This window comes from Sceloporus occidentalis, unplaced genomic scaffold (genome assembly GCF_023333645.1).
Source record: "Sceloporus occidentalis isolate IW3139 unplaced genomic scaffold, rSceOcc1.0.p SCAF_22, whole genome shotgun sequence".
Lineage (NCBI taxonomy): Eukaryota > Metazoa > Chordata > Lepidosauria > Squamata > Phrynosomatidae > Sceloporus > Sceloporus occidentalis.
In genome coordinates, this window is record NW_028317002.1 from 13,900,656 (window position 1) to 13,925,341 (window position 24,686).

The 24,686-nt window shown below is 40.0% G+C and overlaps 1 protein-coding gene across 1 annotated transcript in view; it reads right to left on the reverse strand.

The window, feature by feature from the left end:
* LOC149301090 (CUB and sushi domain-containing protein 2-like) overlaps nucleotides 1-24,686 on the reverse strand; it is a 364,690-nt gene that overhangs the window by 289,926 nt on the left and 50,078 nt on the right. Inside the window, exon 3 of the mRNA XM_089484609.1 lies at nucleotides 21,095-21,207. Within this exon, the coding sequence (XP_089340735.1) occupies nucleotides 21,095-21,207 (113 nt within the window). The remainder of the gene's footprint in view (nucleotides 1-21,094; nucleotides 21,208-24,686) is intronic.

Genomic DNA, 24,686 nt, shown 5'->3' on the forward strand with positions numbered 1-24,686 from the left:
GTGTTTAGTGTTAATTTAATGATGAGGACTGAGGGTTAATTTAATTAATTTAATAAAGTTAACTTAAGGCGCAATTAGAGGTAAAGGGGGGCAGACTAAGGGGAATCTAAATCCTGGGGGCAGTGAAGATTAACCCAGTACTTATTTATAAAAGTATGGTGTCAGTGTGATGCGAACAGGTCTGTGACTCTGAGGGGACTATGAGATATCTGGGGGTATAAGGCATATCTGGGGAGGATGGAGTGACATATCTGGGGGTATAAGGCATATACGATATATAAGGCATATGTGGGGAGGGCAGCGTGGGATGTCTGGGAAGCAGTGTGGCATGTCTGGGGAGGATGGAGTGGTGTATCAGGGGTATAAGGCGTATCAGGCACAGTGGCATATGTGGGGGTAGAGTGGAGTGGAATATGTGGGAGGCAGCGTGGCATATGTGGGAGGCAGCGTGGTGTGGCACATGTGGGAGGCAGCGTGGAGTGGCACATGTGGGAGGCAGCGTGGAGTGGCATGTCTGGGAGGCAGCGTGGCAAGCCTGGGCTCAAATGTGCATGTGGGAGGCAGCGTGGTATATGTGGGAGGCAGCGTGGAGTGGTATATGTGGGAGGCAGCGTGGAGTGGTATATGTGGGAGGCAGCGTGGAGTGGCATATGTGGGAGGCAGCGTGGAGTGGCATATGTGGGAGGCAGCGTGGCAAGCCTGGGCTCAAATGTGCATAAATTGGGGGGGCTGGTTGGGAAATAAAGACAAGAAATGCATTTTATCAGGTTTTTTTTTATTCTGCGTTTGTATTTAACATCATTTGTTTATTAAATTATTTTAAATAAATGAAAAATGTACATTCATTTTTTTATCCGATTAATCGATTAATCGAAAAAATAATCGGCCAACTAATCGATTATGAAAATAATCGTTAGTTGCAGCCCTAATAAAATTATATATATATATATATATATATATACTGTACATTTAACTAAATTATATGCAGAGAACTGATTGTTGCTAATATATATATATATATATATATATATATATATATATATATATATATATATATTGTATGTATGTGTGTAGCTTATTTTCCTGCAGGTCCAATTGTATACCGTAGTGCTGATTTGAAATTAACGGAAACAGTGGGCTTCAATGTTTTCATGTTCTCTCTCTCTCTTTCGTCTCTCTCTTCGCCTGTCTCCCTCTCTCTTCCATTTTCTCTTTCTCTCTTCCTCTGTCTCTGCACAGGCATCACCTCAAACTGAACGATAATGAAAATAAAACAAAGAAAAATAATATAGTGTAGGTGTACAAAAAGGTGTACTGTGCCCTGCGTATCGCAGATTTCACACTCATGTGTGTATCAGTGTTGTTCATGCGTCACAAGGATAGCCTCAGGGTCGACATACGGTATATATACCGAGGGGAAAAAAAGCCAGAAAGGGATCCAATAGTGTATTACTGTATATAGCGCTAGAGGCGCAACAAGTGAAAATATGCTTACACTTAAGCAAGTGTAAAGATGACCGTAGTTCCTGGTGACGGTCTGGTTACGTCCGTATATTCTTCAATCTGGTAAGTCCAATGGTTAAATACCAGTAGGTGTGTGGTGTATCAAACAGCCACTGTCCACATGAGAGGTATATTTAAAAGAAGTATTTATTCCAAGGTAACAGTAAGCTGGATCTATAACAGATGCAGCTATAAAAGTATTAAGCAAATAAAATAAATAAAAAGTACTAGTGCGAATAAAAAGTAGTTATAAAAGTCCCAAAAAGTCACTCAACGCGTTTCGCCGTGTAAGGCTTCATCAGGAGTTGTTTCTTCTCCTGTGTGGAGGTCCTTTTAAATGTTCGGCGCCATCTGCTTGCCATCTGCGTTGTGGCCTCTGACGTCAGGCCGATAATTGCTTCCGGATTCCATTCATTCGTCAGCATACAGAGGTCGCTGTCTTCAGAGTAGCTGATGTCCCGATCGGAGGTACAGAGAGAAAGCTCAGCTCAGCATTTCCTTTAAGGAGGCGGCAGGAGGTGATAGAATATATATATATATATATATATATATACAGTAGACACACATACAAGGCTATGCGGCTTGCAGATTCTGTGTACGTGTGTGTTTATATGTAATATTATTTAATATGTATTTCTAAACACTTCTTTTTTTTCCTGGAAGAGCTTAAGGGTTAATGGAAGACGTCAGTGGATTGTAAGGACGGGTGCTGCAGATTCCTAAAGCAAGCAGCCTGTTTCAATAGATGGCATGTATGCTTGTCGAATAACTGGATCGTGCTAATTACTGAAATTGGCAGGAAGGTACTCGCTGTTCTTGTACGTCCTACATAACAATCAACATTTGTTTCAGCCTTGCGTGGCCCACTGACACTTACAACAGCTTAAGGCACTAAGTGTTAGTGCATTAAGGGAGCCATCTGCAGAAATATCCATCTTTCTTTATAATGTGAAGCATAACAAGAGCTCAGAGGACTTCAACGGGTTAAACTATTTTATGTGCCAGGCATCCTGATTACAGCACGTAACCAAGTCTCTGATAATAACAACAGAGCTATTTTGGATTCGATTCAACAAATAACACTGGGGGAAATTGAAGACCATATGGTATGCAAAATGGCTTATAACACAATGCCAAAACATTTTTTTGTAGGGTGGGGGTGGATGGCTAAGGAAAAAAAGTATAAGACAAATAGAACAACATGTACAGCTGACAAATCAGGTTTATTCACTAAAGCGGGGGTTTGCAGGAGGGTTCCCATTTCAGCTCCCTGATCTCTCAGTGCATTACAAAAGGCTAACTCCATTGAGCTTCTCCTGTAGGATATTCTTGGTTGGCCATATGTAAAGCATAATCAATGAGATTGCTTGATAGTTATATCACTGACTGAACTATACATTATGCAACCTTTCTTGCATGAAAAACTTGACCTGGGCCATGGCCTTTGTAACACATACTGAAGATGGTGAGCGGAAGCTTAAAACCTTGACATTAATGAGTAAACTTATCCACAGAAGAGACTAGGTCTGAAACAACGAATCGATAAAATCGATAATAATCGATAACGGAAATCGTTGTCGACGATTTCCGTTATCGATTAATCGAGTGATCGATTCGTTGTTGGAGCACTCGGCTCCTTTTACTTACCTCCGCGAGCGTTCCCCGCTTCCGCTACACGCTCTGCACTCTCCGCCTTCTTTTAGTTGCGTGACGGATGTGACGCGTTCCGGAGGTAAGTATTCTTCATGTCTGTGCGAATCGCTCTGTGCGAGTGGCTCCATTCGCACAGAGCGATTCGCGGGGGTGGGGTTTCAGGGGATGCAGGGCAGAGTGGGGGTGGGGTTTCAGGGGATGCAGGGCAGAGTGGGGGTGGGGATGCAGGGCAGAGTGGGGGTGGGGGGCAGGCCAGGGTAGGAGACTGAGTGCAGGGCAGAGTGGGGGTGGGGATGCAGGGCAGGGTGTGAGTGTGGGGGCAGGGCAGGAGACTGGGTGCAGGGCAGAGTGGGGGTGGGGGTGCAGGGCAGAGTGGGAGACTGGGTGCAGGGCAGAGTGGGGGTGGGGATGCAGGGCAGGGTGTGAGTGTGGGTGCAGGGCAGAGTGGGTGCAGGGTGTGAGTGTGGGGGCAGGGTGTGAGTGTGGGGGCAGGGTGTGAGTGCAGGGCAGAGTTGGAGACTGGGTGCAGGGGCACAGTGCAAAGTGCTGGGTGCAAAGTGCCAGGGCTGGGTGCAAAGTGCTGGGTGCAAAGTGCCAGGGCTGGGGCAAAGGGCTGGGTGCAAAGTGCCAGGGCTGGGTGCAAAGTTCTGGGTGCAAAGTTCTGGGTGCAAAGTGCCAGGGCTGGGTGCAAAGTGCTGGGTGCAAAGTGCTGGGTGCAAAGTGCCAGGGCTGGGTGCAAAGTGCTGGGTGCAAAGTGCCAGGGGTGGGGCAAAGTGCCAGGGCTGGGTGCAAAGTGCTGGGTGCAAAGTGCTGAGTGCTGGCTGCAAAGTGCTGAGTGCTGGGTGCAAAGTGCTGGGTGCAAAGTGCCAGGGCTGGGGCAAAGTTTCTTGAACAGTAATAGTCCACCTCTTTTCAGAATGTTTGGGGTTATTTTGTTTCATAAATATTGTGTTTGTACTTTGAAAATATTGTTTTTTTATTACATCATAACAAAATAAGAATGTTCATGTAAATTTTAAGTTGTTTTTTAACATCCAGTTCATTAAATTATTTTAAATAAACAAAAATAATCGGCAAACTAATCGATTATTAAAATAATCGTTAGTTGCAGCCCTAGAAGAGACCTGAAGTCCTAAAAGCTTATGTTACTTTACATTTTTCAACTTCAACTAAAGGCACCATTTCATTTTGGGTTAATATGGATATATCCATTTTTTCATCACGAATAAACTCCAAAGAGCCGAGTCTTATAACAGAAGCAGCCGATAGATGAACTACCTGTTGGCCTTCACTTATTAGCATAACTGGGAACTCTCCAGGTTTTGCCCGGGGACTCCGGGGGAAGGACCGCTTTTCCAGGTCACTATGGGAAAACTCCTGGTCACAGGAGTAGGGTTGCAGCGCACCCCACTTCTGCCCACCTCCCCTACAACGATAGCATGTGTGATGTAATGCCTGCAGGACCGCCTAGCGCCTTAGGTGGGACGTTGTACCTGCATCCTGCAAGGGGGCTCCGGGTAGCCGGAGACAGAAAGTTTCCCAAGAACGCTCATTAGGGAAACTAAAATTAGCTTCCTATACGTTTCTGTTAACTAGTGAGCCATATGTTATCATACTTGATTGTTAATCCTGCTGTAATTACAACATAGCCTGTGTTTGTCTTGCCACAGTCTTGGATCCCACATAGATATAAATATCATGGCTGAAAGACCATCTTAAATCATCGACCATATGCTAATGAGAACAAGTGACATTTAAACACCCAGAAGAAAGTTAGAAACTGCCTTTTCCTGAGCAAAGAGTAAATTAAATAAAAAAGATTTAAAAAATAAATAAATAAATAAATAAATATAAAAGCCAGTGAGCTTAAATGGCCAAAGACATTCAATGATTATTCAGACTGACTTAAGATGTTCTCTATGCACTGCTGAGCACAGTTTTTAAGCATCAAGTATTTTCTAAGCTCATTTAACTTATTCCAATTGCACAATGATGGGCCAGTGTTTCTAAATTGGCGCTTATGTCATCATCTAGATGACAGCAGGCTAGGACATTTTATTTGAACAACAATGTTAAAGCACAGAGCATGATGACAGATCCATAGCCCATATTTGCCACAGCTTTGTAAAATAAACTGAAACAAGACAAAATGTCCATTTCAAGGGCAGGTATATCCCCTGCTGTTTATTTTGGTGGGGGTTCCTCCAAATTACTTTTACTTTCTTACAATCTTGTCATGTAGGCTTCTGTGGATCTCATAATCGATCATGATGTGTTGTACATAAGAGGCTATGCCATTCTGTTAAAAACCTTACTATGAATATTACGGTCACGTTGAGTGGCCATTTCTGTTGTTTCTATTATGTTTTATATTGTTATTTTTATGTGAAAAAATGCTTATGAAAATGTAATTGATGTAAAATTTTGAAAAATTACAATAAAAATAGATCCAGATATATTCTACATGTAAGCCACAGAAAACTGTACATATGATCTTAGAACATGGTACTTAAAGGGAAAGCCAAGCTCTAATTAAACTACCCATAGCTTATGCTTTTTACTGTGTTCATGAGATATTTAGTTTACACCTTAATCCCATGAAAACTAGGCCAGGGAAATTAAGTGCCAAAATTCTTTCCCTTTTCCCTTACGCAACAAACGCCATCTGAACTAATCAACAGCAATCAGCAAGTAAACACATAAAGAAGAGATAACTGAATGGGGTGAATACTTATGGAGACGCAGGAAAAGGAGGTTGAGAAAACCATGATATACAAATAAAGTGGGTTTTTAATAAAACTACTATTTAGCCATTGCATTGATTTATTTAGCCTATGTAACTGTAAAATGTAGGTTTTGGTAAAATTGTCCATATCAAGCACATATTGACCCTAAAGAAATACAGTATTGGACTTGGATTGGACTGGATTGGTTTTTTTTAGCCTAATGTCTGTAGTAAAGGCCTTGATATGGCTACATTTCTGGCAAGCATACTATATATGCCCACTGACCCTCTCAGTCTGCTTTCATTATCACTACAGTGTATACCCATCATTTAATCACCTAACTTTACTAACTGCCAAAACATTACTCCATATGGTCTTCAAACTTGCGGTACAACTCAATTATCTTGCATAAGAATTGTGTCCACACAGCTTCCAGTTTATCAATCAATAACCCTGCTGAATAATAATGTGAAAACAAAAGGCTGGAGAGGCCGGTGCTAAATAGCATTACATTTTGATATTAAATTCAGCAGATATTCTCTGTTAAGGATAGTTTATAGACAGCAAAGGGGTACCAGAAGATACAACACTTCAAAAAGCCTGATGTTGGTCACACAATGAGATGCATCATCGTCTGACTCTTTCTCTGCCGTATTGACTCTTTTCTCCAGGTAAAGAAAGTTGAGGTTTCAACATTTCAAGCTATAGCTAGCCTTTGTGGAAAGGAACAGATCAAATGCAATGATCAAACAGATGTGGAAGGCAACAGGTGCAACAATGCTTTTTATAATTGTCACAATTAGCTCTTATCTATCTCTGTGCAGCTGTGCCCATAAAGTGCACTGAGATGGTTCAGGAAAGCATGCAAGATGTCACCCAGCCAGCAAGCATCTCAATTATTGAGTCACCAAATATATAGCACAGTAGGAACTTCAATGCCTGTGGTGTATGGAAAATTCCAGATGGCGTTATCTTACATTCCCATCTGTAATTGACACTTCTATGCAAGGTTTGATCATTGTAAAGAAATATATGCAGGTGCAAAGCAAGGAGAAAAATGGAAGGCTAGCCCTTTAGTTACCCAAACACACATGGAAATACCGGATACCCTGGTTCCTGTTACTCTCAGCGTGTTGTAGCAGAGATCGATTTATACCAAAAGTTTCACACTCCAACCATTTCCCCCTCAGGTTTGACCTTTGGGTTTGAGCGGCTGTGGGACTTACTGATGATCCACCTGGAACCTCAAGTGCCTTCCATCGATCTGGTTGGTTAAGCCAAAAAGTCAGGTTAGGAGAAATTGGGTACTCAAATGCCAAAGCCAAGATCAGGATGCCAGAAATCCGAAAATCAAATGCCAAAGCCAAGGTCAGGATGCCAGAAATCAGCAATTACAGAAAACAAGGAGGATCACAACAAGAACTAGATCAACAACAATGTACTGAGTGGGGACCTACTAGGTATAAAATGGAAAAGGTAAATCATGGATCCAGTCAGGTCCCAACTGCTGCTAGTCATCTCATTATTCAAGGCCAAATGTTGTGGCCAAATGTTGATACAACACAAACAGTTGACCCATTCATTGAGCACTGACCTCATTTGCCAGTCAGCCCACCCCTGAATTTAATGGAAAAGGAGCAACACATACAGTATATATTTGAATATTGCATACTAATTGCCAAAATTCTGATTTATTCCAGGTACAGGATACATATATCATTTGGTTGGACAACCAGTTTATAAATATATCCATCTGACTCATCTTCCTCTCATTGGCATTATGGCTCAGGTTTAAATACATCCTACAATTATGTATTCTAATGATTTATATTAAATTTTAAATATTTTTGACACATTCTCTGAAACAACACTTATTATAAGAAATTATATCTAATGAATAATGAATAATCAGATGTTAGTTTAAGCCATATCTTCAAAACATGTTATATGATAATCAGGGTCACAACGAAAATATAATACAACATCACTGATATCTGTTTTTTGTTGGCTTTTGCAACACACTTACTTGACGGTGATACAGGGTTCTACTAGGTCCACAATTAACCCTTGGACAAAATTACTGATTGGGTATTCAAGTGTGTAGGTGACCTGCTCCTGGTAACTCAGATATACAGTAGCTATGTAAAAACTCACAGCTATGGTGCTAATATGTGGTAAGAGCAGGACCCTCTTGCCCAACCCCACTTGGGTTAATGTTACTGTCCACTGTGCCTAGAGACTTTCAAATGGCACCTAAATAAGAAGGTGCATGAAGGCTGCACTATATGTTTGATGACGTAGGTTTCCATATTGCAATGACCATATGAGCAAGATCAGTGTGATATTCTCCAAAAGCATATCAGATATTTTAAGATACATCTTTGGTGGGGATATACTGTAACAAGTGTTAAACCAATGGCCTTCATTGCTTAAGCTAGTCACAGGGATTTTGTATTGGTCCTAGCAAGTTTCCAATGGACCAGACAAACTTCAACTAGCGAGCTGGGCCAAGCGAGAGCCTGGTTTCTCCTCGAATTAGACATGCTGGTCATAGTGCAAAACAAGCCATACTGGGGTCCAGCCAGTGCAAGCCCACACCACCTCAGGCAATTCTTGTTTTCCCTAATGACCATTAATTGACAGAGTTTCCCAATCACTACCAACTTGGACTTGTTAAGCTTCTAATAGCATACAGCATCACTGTTTACAGAGCAGAATTTTGATAAATATACAAGTCTACTATAATTTTGAGGACTATTAAAAACATTACCATTAAATATATAGTGCTCTCAGCAAAATGTTGAGGGACTGCAGAAATCTAAAGATCCGAAAGGCTTTCTCCATTTCCTACTGAATTAAGAGATAATTAGATTTGGGGGGTAAAACATAGAACATGCTAGAATTTAATGAGACTTCCAGCCTTTCCAACAAAATCAATTAGAAAATCACTTAGTAAAAACAGCCGAATCACATATTATATAACACCAAATTCCCAGTGTAAACTTTCATAGTGTCGGATGCTAAGTCAGCTCTTTTTTGGTCTAATTCCTCGATGAGCCCCTAACAGTTATCAACAGTGTATTATCTCTCCATATTAATTGCCTCCAGTCACATGCAAGTCTAAGGTTATTTATATCTGTTATTATAGCAATGCTATTGTAAGACACGCTAGAGAATAGACAGACTAATTTCTATCACAAGATGTATATATATTATGCATATTTTCTTATATATGTTCTTATATATTATGATACACAGCATGTTGCATACTGCAAATTGTACTACCAGAGTAATTCTGAGCAGCATTCTAAACATGGAAATAAATTAAAGGCCACCTGAAAACCCCTTTTCTCTGTCAACAGTTCAGTTTCATCATTAGTGGAAGAGGAAATGGATTTATATAACAAAAAGAGAGTCTTTTCAGTCTCCTGTGCAATTTGCAGTACCATTGTGCAGGGTGACCTACATTTCAGCAACTAGCAAAGTAATAATAATAATAATTATAATTATTATCTATCTATCTATCTATATACATGCACACTTACACTCACGCTCTCACATTCATTCTCTCACTCTTATTCACATTCTAACTCATTCTCATTCTCTAGGTACAGCAATGAGAAGTCGGTGAGTACAGCCCAGCCTACACTAACTAGCTGGGGCAGACTGAGTGGATTTGGAACCTAGGATGGTGTCAGTCCAAAAGCTCTGTACAACATGTTTATGCACTAGTATACAGTCATTCAGATAACATACATATACCATAATTCACCTTACACTGAATCCGATCACCTAATTCTTTGCTGTGCTGGTCTTCCAATTTAGGATGAATGCAGGAAACCATATTGCCTCTGAGTCGGCTTGTCTTTGTGTATGCACACTTCAAGAGATTTGTGCTTACCAAACAAGGGACAGTGTATAGGACTCAACATCTTACATTAAAAGATATCAGTAACTTCTCGAGACTCCATGTTATCAAAGCTGCCACAGCAATGGCAATTTTTGTGGTCTCCAGAACCAAACATAAATGCCTGGTGCTTTCTTACCAAAGACCTTGAAAGTCATCTTGAAATGTTCTTACTCCTCTCTTAACACCTGCTACCTTTCTTCAGAATTTCCTCCATTGTCTGATTACTTCCAAGTCACTTTGAGCCCCTTTTTGATGTTCTAACACAGCTCTCAATCCAAGCAAACAACCTTACATGAGAACAAAACCTTTCAAGAATATGACAGTATTCTATTAAAAAAAAGAGGCACTGTCATATTCAACTCTTTGTTAAATGCTTTAGTGGATGAGGTACTCATAAATATTTATATTGATTCAAAGTAAGGTAAACACATTCAGCAATTAAATTTCACAGGGAAAAAAATACTCTATGATCCAAATCAACTGCAATCAGATTGCTGCCTGGATAAATGTTGTGTCTTTATCGAGCTTGTTTACTATAACCTCTATATACATTTAATATAACCTCTCACACTTTTCATTCATTTATACTACCTATCATAGTTATATGTAGACCTGAAACAAAGGTGCTCAGACAAGAAAGTTTTCAAACAGGAGAAATGCAAGGCCATTTGAGGTTGATATTGCATATACATATATTAAAAAGATGTGCCCTTTAAATATGTAATACAGGCTATGATAAAGAGGAGAGACACAATAAAAGGACCAGTAATTTTTTTTCCATATAGATCTGAAAAGCAAATAGAATTTGGTTTCATTTTACCCCTTTTCAATAAAAAAAAACAGTGACTGACCATGTAACCCCTAGCTGCTGAGCGCCCCCTAGCTGCTGAGCGCCCCCTAGCTGCTGAGCGCCCCCTAGCTGCTGAGCGCCCACTAGCAGTCAGTACCATAGGCTGCTCTGTACATGAATCTGCGTGGATAGGTATTGGGAGTGCTTTTTCAAAAGCTCCCAAAGACATCTGCTGTAGTGGTAGGGTATAACCCTCAACCATCTGCCCCAATAGCACTGCAGTGGAGAACCAGTGGAAAGGGGTAGGGTAGTTAGGATGATGTAAAAAAATATGTAGGCTATTGCTTTAATTTAGAAGTTAGGCGTCAACCTATATGTGCAGGAATAATAAAATCACCTTTTTTAGTTTACAATATCCTGCTTTACAAGAAATGTTTGATGCACGGCGACACGGAATGACTAGTACACACAAATCCGCAGGCAGCATAACGTGTTACTATAATAACCTGGAAAGCAGACAGACTAAAATATTGCATTTGTATATGGCCAAAAGGTATCTAACAGCAAGTAGATTTAAAACGCTCAGGATGTTTTCTCGTTATTGGAAAACATAAACAATAGAAACTCTAAATATTTATCAAAAATCTCAAGAATTGCTCCAAAAATAATACTACAAATTTTAGGGTAAAAATTTTTTTTTACAATAAAAGACTATGATGGCGGCTCTGAATGTCTACATGCTTGCTCAGTCCAAATATTGGCCTTTCTATCATGTCCGAGGGGTTTTTCGTTGAAAATGAGCATTACTTTAAAAGGTGACTTTAATGCAATTGATAGCTGCAGTTTCTTCTTCGGGTTTAAGTGCTTTATGAATTTTTGGTTTTCATTTTGAAATGGTGCTGTTAGGGACAAGATTAAACGAAAAGTTAGTAACAGAAAATGTGGCTATAGTGAATACCTTACATTGATAAAAAAGGTTATCTCCAAACTATTTTGCTAAAAATATCTGCAGGTAAAAAAAAAAAACAACAAAAAACAAGTCCCTTTCCTTTGGCTTTTCCCCCAAAGATACTATTAACCCAAACCAGACATGTTATTATCAAGAATAGATGTGGGATATCTATAAAAAGTCCCAGGGATATAGTTTCGATCTATAAGCTATTAAATGAATATTGATTTAGATGAATAACTGAACCAAAACATTTTTCTCTGCCATTGTTCATATGAGACCTGGATTTTATCTGTTCTACTATGAACATCACTGGTCTTAACCATCATGATTTACTGGTATTTTTTCTCATAATAATGGCATATAATGTTTTGGGAGCCTTGACCAAACCTCTCAGCCTATATATTTTTAATATGCAATCATGTCCCACTATTTCACTCTCGCATAGGGCAAATTTATAGAATTAAGATGATAGCATTTGCTGAACAGACTAAATAAATGCCAGGGCAAGCATAATTGCACTGTATGGTGAGGCTAATGGTTGGGGCAGAATGGCTTTAATAGATAGGACGAGATTTTACATACTTAACTAAGAGAGCTCTCTACCGCCTCAACTCTCATCTCCTCAGGCAGCAAGAAGAGGTGTAATTCAACAATAGCATCTTCCCTCCCTCCAGTGCTAACATTTCCTCATTAGTTTCTCTTAATGTTAATGGCGCAATCATCTCCATGTCTCCTCATGATTGCTTCCTTGGTGTCACTCTTGACTTTGGCCTCTCGTTCACCCCCTACATCTATCCCTTCCTCATACAAGATGCCACTAAGTCTCTTGTCCATGCCCTCATTATCTCCCACCTCGATTATTTGAATCCTGTCTTAGCTGGTCTCTGTCTTACCCGTCTTGCCCCTCTACAATCCACCATTAATGGTGCTGCCAGACTTTACTTCCTCTCTTGTTCCTTTACTAACACCCCTCTGTCAGTCTCTTCACTGGCTGCCTGTGCGTTTCAGGATTCATTTCAAAATCCTCACTCTTCCAAAGCCCTTTATATCGCTTACCTTAGTTACATCTCCTCACTCATCTCTAAATACACCCCTAGCCAGTCTCTCCACTCATCCAATGATCTCCTTCTATCCTGTCCTCTAATTTCTACTTCTCAAGCATGCTTACAAGATTTCTCAAGGGCTGCCCCTCTGGAATATCTTCATCCCCGGCCTATCGTCTTTACCCCCCTGCCTTCGGTCCTTCAAAAAATCTCTCAAGACCCACTTCTTTAAGGACGCTTACGGCATTACACATTAACGCCCTCCCATATTCCTTTAGATCACCTTTCCTAGTTCCTCTCCTACAATACTCCTAGTTTGGCTGCTCCATCCCTAACAACGGCACTTTTACCTCGTTTTATAATACACCCTCACTCCCTCTAGATTGTAAGATCGTTTGAGCAAGACCCTCTTCACCTTCACCTGATACTACTTATGTACAGCACTACGGAATATTATGGTGCTATATAAAACAATAAATAATAATAATAGTTACGGATGCACTATATAATGTCAGCGATAATAAGGCAGTTTGACAGAATAAGGGTTAAATTAATGTGTCGGATTTTCCAGACCTGTATGTATGTCTTCTCAAGGAATATAGCTTCCTTATGTCAAAATATGTTGAATGTGCGGTATTTATTTTTGTGACTTCTCTAGGATAGAATAATTGTATTCACAGATACTGTAAGACGAACTTAAACACAAATAGAAAGTCTGGTAAAAATAGTAGCATACAATGCAAATAGTAACACAGTCCTAAACTGCCTCTAGGAAGCCAGGCTCTAGGGAAATTCCTAGTTCAGCAGAGTCAATGAAAAGTGTACATCTGCTTAGTGCAAAGCCTTGACTCCTCCAGGGAGATGCTTAAGCAATGTTGAGTTACTTCTACAGTTTGGAGTTGCCTCCTGTCATATTACTGGTGTCAATAATGCTCTCACTTATATTTATGCACTTAAATATTTTAATTACAAACATCCACTTGCATTTCTACTTTCACTTTGGTATAACCTAGTCTGTGCCATTAAATACAAGCACTAAGGCAGTTGTTAAGAAGCAAAAACAGTTTAAGTTAGGACCAAACAACCACGCTATTGGTGATGTCCTGGTGGTGTTAGTATGTGTACGTCTGGGTATGAGAGTTTGAGAGCATGTTCGTCTGAGTGTGCGGGTTACTGTTTTAGTAATAAATGTCTAGTTGTGATGGTGTGAGTTGGTGTGCACTAGTGTGCATGTCTGGATGTGTGTGTTAGTTCGAGTGTCTGGATGTGTGTTTTTGTGAGTGTTCCCCCTGAGTTGAGGCTCGGGATCTGGTGCTAAAGAGCACTGTTGCATACTTAATTGGTTAGAGCAAACAAATGTCCATTGGATATTGCTTAATAATATATAACATATACTGGTCAAAGTCCTTCCTTTTGGTATATTTTTTAGCAGAAATAGAAATGCATTTTGCTTTGCTGATGATTTAGGCAATGCCGTGCTTTCATAATCATTTTACTGATACCCAAAAAGCACTCAATCAACTCATAAAACGTTCGGCCTGTCTAATCTGGCCATTTTTTCATGCTGTATCCAGTGTGAGAATGATGTTTCTTCACTGAGCATGGATACACATTGTGTTGTTTATAAATCCCTACTGCATGCCTATTGCTAACACTTGCACTCAAATTTATATGCTTTTATGTTCTCCTACAACTCTACACGTTAATTGCAATCATTCATCAAACAAGATATACACATAGCAAGTAAAGTGATAATCGCAAAACCCATCAGACTAGGTCAATTTGAACTACAACCTCTCACAGTATGAAGAACCTGTGACTTTGCTGATACAGATGTCAAGCCACTCACATATTTATTAGGTTGGTCCTTCGAATGAATCAATGAACTAGGAATGTAAATTAATGACCCATCTCAGACACCTGTAAAGAATACCAATCAGCCTATGAAAAGCATTTAATGTTACCTTATAAAGTAAATCAATCCACCAAACCAGGCAGAAGGACAAACACTTCCCAGGGGCTGCCAGATAATTTTGTTCAACTCACTACAAAGAATAATACACCTACAAAGAATGGCTGGCAGCTGGCAAATCAACCATTTGGAGAACATAATATCATAAGCAGTGACATGCACACCCAAGAACCAAGGTTACCGCGTGAAGCCCTGCTTCCAAGCATCTTCAGATTAACTTCTCCTTTCTCTGATCGTGGCCATTTGGCCATGTTCCACCTGCTCTCTGCTTATTTCCCTTGGTTCTTGTCCAGTTCCCTCCCAGTAAAGGCTGTCTGGGCCTAAACCCACCCCAATGCATGGCTAGCCCCACTGCTTTAGAAGAGTGAAAGCTCCTGGTTGTCTACCCCAATAAGTGCCCAGGTAATGATATAATGCCCAAAATAATGACTGAGCTCAATAGGAGCTCAGTCCAAAGGGTATGATGCCCTACAAAGAGTACTGTCCATATTATAGGCGGGCAAGCACAATTACTTCGGTCAAATCAAGTGGCATCTCCGTAATCCATCTGGATCACAGTCAGGACCCACCAGGAATTGAGAGTGATTAAACACTGTCAGCCAGGCAGTCCTAAGAGCAGCATCATTAGTCGTTCATTTAGAGCTCAATGTAACGGCACTAATAATGAATGCAAATGAAACCATTCCCAATCTATATGCATCCACTTGCAAGCTCTGCATAACATCACATAGCAGTCATAGTACTCCTAGCAGGGAGGACTGGTTAAAATGTTTTCATGTGCTAATACAGGTTAATAAATTGTCTCTTTAAAGGGTCACATTTCAGATTATTCTCAGTCCTTATCCTCACACCTATATACAGTTCTCTCCCTACCTAAGGTTCAACCAAAAATACATATTGTCATGTTTTGATGTGCACGAGATGGGAGAATACCGTAATTTACAGAAAAACCCCATGCCCACTAATGCAACAATGCATTATGAGTATGAGAAGTATGCAATAACTTGTAGGATTCCAATGTAAAGCTATACCTTTGGGATGTTGGGAAACAAGAGGGACCGTGTGCAACGAATGCCCTGCCAATCCCTATGGTGAAGGTAGACAACCTCACAGCTGGAAAATAAAAATCCTTAAAATAATAAGTGATTTTCTGTGCGGTTCTTCAGTGCCAGGTTAAATTATGGTTTTATCTTCTTTGACAATTGCTCTTTAAAGGTGCTAAGCTGATTCCAAAAACAAATTCCTGGATCCTCTCTAGTCTACTGACAGCAACAAATCAGTCAAAACAATTAAATGCAACCTATTGACAGAACTGAACTACTGACTATTTATTAGCATAACAGCCCCCTTACATGCCATTGACATTCCCATAAGGTGCAGAGACGTGCTTAAACAGCATGTGGTCTAAAGTCTAAATCATCCTAATATCGACCAGGAAAGATAAGAGATATAGAAACCCCTTCACTTCTCAAGATTCTGAAATCATGTTTCTCAGAGTGGTCCCTCTAAATTTTCTTAAGGTCCCTTTTGCAGATGTTGGAATTCCGCAGAATCTTCCACATGCATTTCCCTCTTTCCTCGTCTACCTGCCCGTTGGCTTGCAGGAGGCATGTTGAGCCGAACACATGTCCTGCTGCCTGCACCAACGACGTGATGTACTTAATGGCAATCAGCTGCAGCACTGACCCGGCTTTCATGCCATGACTTTAAGCAGGCAATCTGTGGTGCGGGAACAGAGCCATGGAGGGGTAAGCTACAGCTTTTTCAAAAGATAAGTAACTTTTATGTATCCCTCCTATCTGACTGATAATTGATACCTAATACAAGGGGTTAAGTACAGAAGAGTAAAGGTAGCTGACACAAGACCTATATTGTTTTCATAAAAGAAGGAAGCAAAAGCCCATATGGGATCTGATGTGCTCAAAGGACAGGGCAGACGGTATCGGACACATTTTGGTGCAACGCTTTGCAGTTTGTGCATGCTGAGTTATGCAGAAGATGGTCTGCATTAGCTGGGCATGTGTTACAGCTTCATGCTTTCTTCAAACACCCTCCTTAAGGGCAGTAAATAGATTGAACATGTAAGAAATGTCTCTGCTTTCAGCAGGGAGGGATTCTGTGCATCCCTACATTACTATCCAAAGGAAAGCATTATGTCAAAAGTCCTGTTGTTTTTGGCCAAGATATGTGTTCTGGGCGATTATCTCTTTTAAGAACAGCCGTCTGCATTAATCCAATGCCTAGCGAATCACTCATAAAATCAAACCGTGCCCTTCCCTCTGTTCTCAGCACTTTCAAAGGGATAGAAGATGCAGAAAGTGTTATGGATACAGCTAGAAGATGATTAGGTTGGTAGTGTTTAAAGATGGCTGCCACCCAGTGGCCACTGCCAAACAGGCACAGCATATTACCTATTCTAGTCATATAATCCTTCTGTACTGCTAGAAGCTGGAGTGGCAAAGAATCACAGAGTATTAATGGCGCTAAGATCAAGGAAAATTAGAGAAATTATTACTGTACCAAACAGATAGAAGTTGACATGGGCTGAATCTGTTCAGAAAAATTAGAGCCTAGTAGCCCCCAGGGCTATCTCTTGACATTTTCTAATAAATAAGCAAGTTTGTTTATCCGAAATAAAATGGTTATTTAAAAGGGGACTTACGAAATCCAAATTTTTGCCTCACTGTATATATATATATATATATATATATATGTTTTCAGCCTTAATGAATTTAGACTTTATTTATAAATTGTGGCAGAATTGTTGAAAATGCAACTCCTATGATGATCGGGCATCAGCCAGCAGAACAGTGACTCAGGGGTGCTCTAATTCTACACCAGGTAAGCAGCTGCTTGTTAGTTGTCTATGATTTAAAGGCACAGTGATGCATCTGTCTGGTTAAATGGCAGTTTGGGTGTGATCTTTAGGGAAACATGCGCTGCCAGCTGTAACATTCCGAGCATTTAGCTTGGCAAGGCCTCTGACGAGTGCCTGGGATGGCACAGAGTGGAGCTACATCAAATAAAAGGGAATGTAATGTGCTCAAACATAGCAACTCCCTGCTCTGCTAGACAGGATTAACTCTGTTCCAATTATAAATGATTTTGGCACACCAACAGAACGAGAAATCCTAACTCCTGTAAGCCATCTTGAAGAGATTCACGGCCACTTACTCTGGCACCGCTCTCTAAATACAGCTGTTTGAATATGTCGTTGGCCTGGTTTTCTTTTTTATTTGCTGGTAAAACAAAGCACTTTCAAATTATTATTTTTGATAATGGCCGAAAAAAAGTGATGAGAAAGACCAAAGCAGGTTTATGAGGAGACCTACCAGCCAGAAGTGAGGAGCTCACCTACACTCATATGTTCTGTATTGCATGCCATTTGGGGTACTAGGGCAACATATATGTCAAATTCCACATTGCTTGCTATGTATTTTCCGGTTTCACAAGACGGCTACGCAACTTGCTTTGTTCTGAAAATCTATTGTAGTAGCAAGGCTTGATGGCTACCAAAGCTGCAGGGTACCCTTCTTTGGCAAGTGCCCTTTCAAAGCTAATGAGTTCCCAGGTATTATTATAAAGCGACAAACAATTTTTGCAGTCAGCAGTGCAATTTTAAGGCAAATCCATAGTTCTTCATTACCCTCTGGTGTCAAACCACCAAAGCCATGGCTAATAAAATTGTTACAGCTGGCACTCCACAAACTTGTCAACCCCGCTCTAGTTTTATAGTATGTTATTATGACTCTTGGTTTGAATGAGCGAGGATAAATGACATGTCAAAAATACATTTTCGGTTGCAGATATTAAAACAAGATTCAGTACAACCATACAGAGCCCAAAAAAGTGCAAGGAGATAATCATTTATGGAAAACGTTGCCTTACTTTGTTAGTTTTTTTAGTGAAAAAGTAACGCATCAGCAGGTACTGGGCTTTAAAGTAAACCTTTTCATTAATAGGCAGGGTTCCAAAAAGTGTCAGCATGTTGAGTTAACATTTTTTAATATATAAATAATTCACAAGCTTCCAAGATACGTTAAATAATAAATTCCCATTACCTGCCTTGGAGATCATTGAGCTACTGTGCTTACAATTCTTCCCATCCCATTTGAGAGCAGGATCATCATGATTTTTACTGGCTGCTCATATTGAGTTATTTTAAACATCTATATATCTATATACTGTATATATGTATATTACATTTTATATATATATATATATAACATTTAAATCTTCAAATGTACCATCAACTCTTTTGACTAATTTTGATTAACAGTATTATTTTGTCTCATTTTCCAACATTACAATTTATTTCACGAATCTTGGGAAATAGCAATTTAATACACATGCTTAAAAGGTTACTACACCATGTAACTAAAGCAGGTACGTGATCACATGGGTCCAGGTATATAAATACGTAGCAATGGCTGCTCGGGGATTAGCCCTGATGTGCCTCATTTAACCCTATATCTTATGTAAACAGGCAGTATAACAGGATGATTTGGGAGAGGGGGATGCATGATTTATTAAGCTTCAGTGCAAGGGTTAATACTGTAAAATACTGATGTGTTCGGATGCTTACAAAATGGATTAGTTGGTCCCTGAGCACTATCACGACTATTCTCCGCCTGACTGACGGCAGATATCTGTGATGCATATTAAAAATAATCACGTGCTGCTTTACTTGGAAGCTTGCAAGGTTTGGGAAGGAGCCTAGTTGATAGACAGCAGTAATCGTGTGCATTTGGTATTCAGAGACAGCTGCAGCTCCCTACCTGCTTCCATGGACCACATGGAAGAGGATTCAGTGTATGTATGGAGCCGATTATCAATCTATGGCTTATAGCTGCCGGTAGTTACCAATTTGGTGAAGAAAGCACTTGTTCACCTATCTCGCTGTCTGATGATCTGCTGCCATTTTCTGTATTCTATCTTACTGTACCAGTCTAGAAAACGCTATCAATAGGATCCACACTCTCTCCCAGTCTGTCACTGAAACTCCCATATTCTAACAGCAGCTGTAGATTCCTGTCAACAGGCGAATATGGTAATTAAAACAGCTCTGAGAAAAAGATGGCTTGCAGCACAATTAATTCACTCAAAAATAATAACAATAATTCATTGTAATGTACACCAGATGTCTGCCACACCTGTTCGTTCTGCTAATGTTGGATGATCATTTGGCGTGGTAGAAAAGCTTACAAAAGTCTTATCATCGCTATCTGTCCTTAAACTTTATAATAAAAAAAAATAATTGTATAAACCGGACCTATGTAAATCCTGTTGTTTTTGTCTGCACATCTACAATAATAATTAGATCTTCATAATAATTAAATTTCCGCATTCATTTTATGATCGCTCATATATTTGAGGTCTTACATATATACACTTATTTATCAAATAATTTGGATTAACCCATGAGTACTAGACAGTGAAACAAGCCTTGGTCATCCATCTTAGCACAAAAAAAAATTCCTATGGTGATGGGGTTTCTCAACTGAACCAAAAATCCTTTTTTTATTTGTAACTCTCAAAATCGTATGCTATTGCCATGTGATGCCTGATAATGGGTTACGTTCTGCAGAATATGGCAGAGATTATATACAGCCAGCAGACTGCAGCTCCGTAAAACAGGAAGGTTTTGTGTGGTACAGAGAAAGACATAGACAGCGTAGACAACCCTGTTCATTACAGCTTACAGTCTAAAGGATAATGCTGACCTTTGTGCTGCCAGTATCGGAATCTAGTGGAAACCTCTATTATAGCTTTCCAACTCAGTTTATTGGATAGAAAACTGATCTGCCACGCACACTCGGGTCAGCTTCGGTAACAGAGAAAGCTGACAGGTCAGTGTAATTCTTGTCTTTGCTCATATTAATGAGCCGGCAAAAATGCTTCCTACAAAGGCACTAATGGAGTGGGGAAAAAGCAAGCACAATCCATCCACAACAGATGGTGGATTCAGGAACTCCACAGGTCCGTTCCCCCCAAACCCTCTTTGACCTTGCACAGACTGCAGGGTGCCAACAGTAAAGTTCTTTGATTTTGCTTCAGATGCTTAATTATAATTTTTATAGAACATTTGTAAGTAAGGTGCAAAGAGGAAATTAAAGGGGTGACTCCAGGGTTTGACCGGCAGTGAAAGAAGAAGTAACTCAAGAACAGTGTTTTGGGCAGATTGCATTGTTGCGGAAAACAAGTGCCCCCTCTTACTTGCCGGTGCCATTACATGAGATTTCTGATGTCATGTCTGCAAATCATGCTAAAACTATAACTGCATACTTTATGTGCTGAAGTTGTTTACTATCAATGTACCGGGTCATTGTGTCAAATTGCTTTAAAAATATCAATGGCTAAACATCGGACATAAAGGAGGGAGTGTATAAAGAATAATTCTGGAGTAAGGTGATCAATGCGAAGTCATCAGCAGGAACATTGCAATGGTTTCTATGGTTGTTGCTCCACAATTAGATTACTTTCCCCAACACTGCTTTTTATACATACTCCCAACTGTTCATGCTGGAAAACAGATGAGTTCCTACCTTCATAACTGGAGCGGAACCCTTGAGCGCTGACTGCGTAGTCCGACACCAACCAGAGAGTCAGAAGGTTACTGCTGCTCACGATTGGGGATGGGAGGTGGAAACCAGTTAGCCTGCAGAATGAACAGAACATTGCTTTGACTTTTAGCTGTGAACAGGAGACAAGGTTGACAAAATCTGGTTGTCATTCTCATACTACACATTTTCTTCATGGTATACAATCTCAGATCATATTTGATTCATCTTTACATGTCTGGGTTAAGATGAAATAAAAGATTAGAATAGCTTTAATCTATGACAACCCTCCTAAGGGCAAATCGAGAATCAGGCTTCAGCCTTAAACATGTTTTGGCAGTAATAATGTTACTCAAGTCACATAAAATCTGTATTGAAATTCGAGTTCTGTATAACAAATTATTCTGTTGCATAATAAATTGTTCAGTGTTGAAAAAAAAAGGTGATCTGTGTGACAATTTGTTATGTTAATTTACATTTTTAGAGGAAAAATAGTACAACTTTTGTTCAAGACACAAATATTGCAACTGGGAGAAGGTGTTAATTAATAGAGATCATGTAAGATGATCAACATAGTTTACGAAAAAAACGATACACCATTAGTTCTGTGCAAAAGTTTTAGGCAGGTATGAAATAATAATGTACAGTAAGAATGCTTTCAAAATGGTATCCTAATAGTTTATTTTTAGCATTTAACGAAATGCAAAGTGAGTGAGAAATCTAAATAAAATCAATATTTGGTGTGACCACCCCTTGCCTTCAATTCTTCTTCTACTGTCCAGAGAAGTCTGGTCAGAAGTGGTCTTCATGGAAGACAAAAATCCATACATCTAATGTGGAAACAAAGCCAAGCGACTCAACTATTCACAAAAATGCAGGGACTGGGGCATTAGTTGTTCCGGACTAACATTTGAAATATTTGTCTGGTGCAGAAGGGAGTTTGTTTGCCGAAAGACTGGAAAGAGGTACAGGACTGAGTGTTTACAGGCAACAGTGAAGCATGGTGCAGGTTCCTTGCAAGTTCTGGGCTGTATTTCTGCAAACGGAGTTAGGGATTTGATCAGAATGAACGGTCTTCTCAACGCTAGTACAGGCAGATACTTATTCATCATGCAATACCATCAGGGAAGCATCTGATTGGCCCTAAATGTATTCTGCAACATGACAGCAACTCCAAACATACAGCCAAAGCCTTTAAGAACTATCTTCACCGTGAAGAAGAGCAAAGAGTCCTGGAAGTGATGGTATGGCCCCCACAGAACCCTGATCCTAACACCAGTTAGGTCTGTCTGGGATGACATGAAGAGAGAGAAGCAACGGAGGCTGCCTTAATTCCATAGAAGAACTGTGGCTGGTTCTCCAAGATGTTTGGAATAACATACCTGCTGAGTTACTTATACAACTGTGTATCTAGAAGAATTGATAGTGTTCTGAAGGTAAAGCGCCGTCACACCAAGTAATGATTTGATTTCTGTTCATTCACTTTGCATTTTTTTACGTGATAAAAAATAAACTATTAACATGCATTAATAACATGTTTGAACGCATCCTTACTTTACAGCATTTTTCATACCTGCCTGCATTTTTGCACAGTACTGTATATATACCAGTATTTATACACACACTGGATCCTAGACAATGGGTGGGTAGATTGATACATAAATATTGATGACATTATCTATTAAATCTAGAATTGTGCAGTCAAATGCAAAGTGCTTGTCTACTTGAGAAAGCACTTGATTATTCCGTTGATGCATTCCTAAAAATGGGACAATGAGAAAGGAATGTAGGTAGTTTTACTGCCAGACAGGAGTGAGGAAAATGGTAAAGAAAGGAAAAAACAGGCAACATGAAGTAAAGTGAAGGACAGAAAAAGGGTACACAACAAACAAGGCAAGCTGAGCGCTACTGGGGAAAGGAAAATACATCTGCATTTTAATATGAATGTTTAAATAGACATTAGCAAGGGAGATGAAAATCAGGAATGAAGGTAAAAATAAAATGAGAAAAGTATAGTCTGCAAAAGAACAGGATCATAAATTATGGGAATAAAATCAGGAGAAGGCAGAACAGGGCAAAGGACAGTCCGGAATTGAGACAAAATAGGAACAAAGGTAATAGTTACATATAGTTAGGTGAGCTCAGAACAGAAGACGCTGGAGACAGAGAAACTGAGAGGTAAAATGATATGAAGACAAACTGAAAACTGCAGTAAGCAGACACAAGTCAAGAAAAATTGTTCGATGCCCCTGCGGAATCGTATTACCAGTTCTTTCCCCTTTAGATGGTGTGACTCCTCCCTTCGTTATTTGGGCTTACAAATTTCTTCTGACATTTTTTTTCTGTTTCTAACTTCCTCCCGCAGGTTGTCAGGCCCCTTACGCTGTTCGAGGAATTATGTAGTGGTACTCCCGGCCCCTCTCATCTCCTTTCTAGGATTTATGCTCTCCTCCTACAACAAGCTTCGCGCACTAAACCATTTTATATGGGACTTTGAGAAAGAGATCTGGGGGTCGTTTTAGATCCCGAGGACTGAGATAAGGTGCTACTGATTATACATAAGGGGTCCCTCTCGAGTACGATTCAGGAATCGGCCTTTAAACTCCTTATTCGCTGGTATAAGGTTCCAGCGGAGCTACATCATTATCTCCCTCAGGTTCCGCCGACATGTTGGAGATGTGGCGCCGATCTGCGTACCTACCTCCACCTATGGTGGACATGCCCGTTGATGCGCCCATTCTGGGATGTGATAACGGCTGTTATTCGTGTTGTTGATGATCCCCATTTTGTCCCGTCGCCGGTGGCAATTCTTCTACATCATAATTCACTCTCGTATGGGAAATACAAATGCTCTCTGTCTTTTCTAATCTTAAACACAGCCAAATCGGTTATCCCGAAATTTTGGAAGCAAGCTGTATCCCCGCCTATCGCAGTATGGCTTGCCAAGATGTCCTTGGTATGCCAGATGGAAGACTTAATCATGTCTTCTAAAGGCCTTGCACATAAATACGAATTAAAATGGTACCCGTGGCATAAATTTCTATCCTCTCCCTCGTCCTCCACGGTGCTGGGCTCCTGATTGGTTATTTCTTTCGTGATGTACTTTATGTTTTTTGGGTTTTGCGCTGGAGTACTTACCATGTGTTCTGAGTCCGGGCCGTCACCGATCCTCTCTTCTCGCCACTTTCGCCTCGTTTTTCCTTTTGGTTTCCCTTCTTTTTTTTTTTAGTTTGTTTTGTTAGGATTTCTTTTATGTCATTCCTGACATAATTTTTGCAGTGCTCAGTTTTTTTTCTCCGTCTCCTTACTGTTTCGCAGTCTGTGGTCATATGTGGTTCTCTTGTGATGTCGTGCAGATCTGTCACCTTATATTGCACTACTACTATTGAGATATTAAAACTGTATGACTGCTATTGTACTTTTGCACTATGGCCTGACTGCTATGTTGTACAGCTGATATTGTACCACCTGTGTTTTTATTGTAATTGTATTTTCAATTACTGGATTTGTACTGTGTTTATGTACTTCTGCATTCTTTTTATGTTTTCTGCTCTTGTTTAATAAACGGAGAATTTAA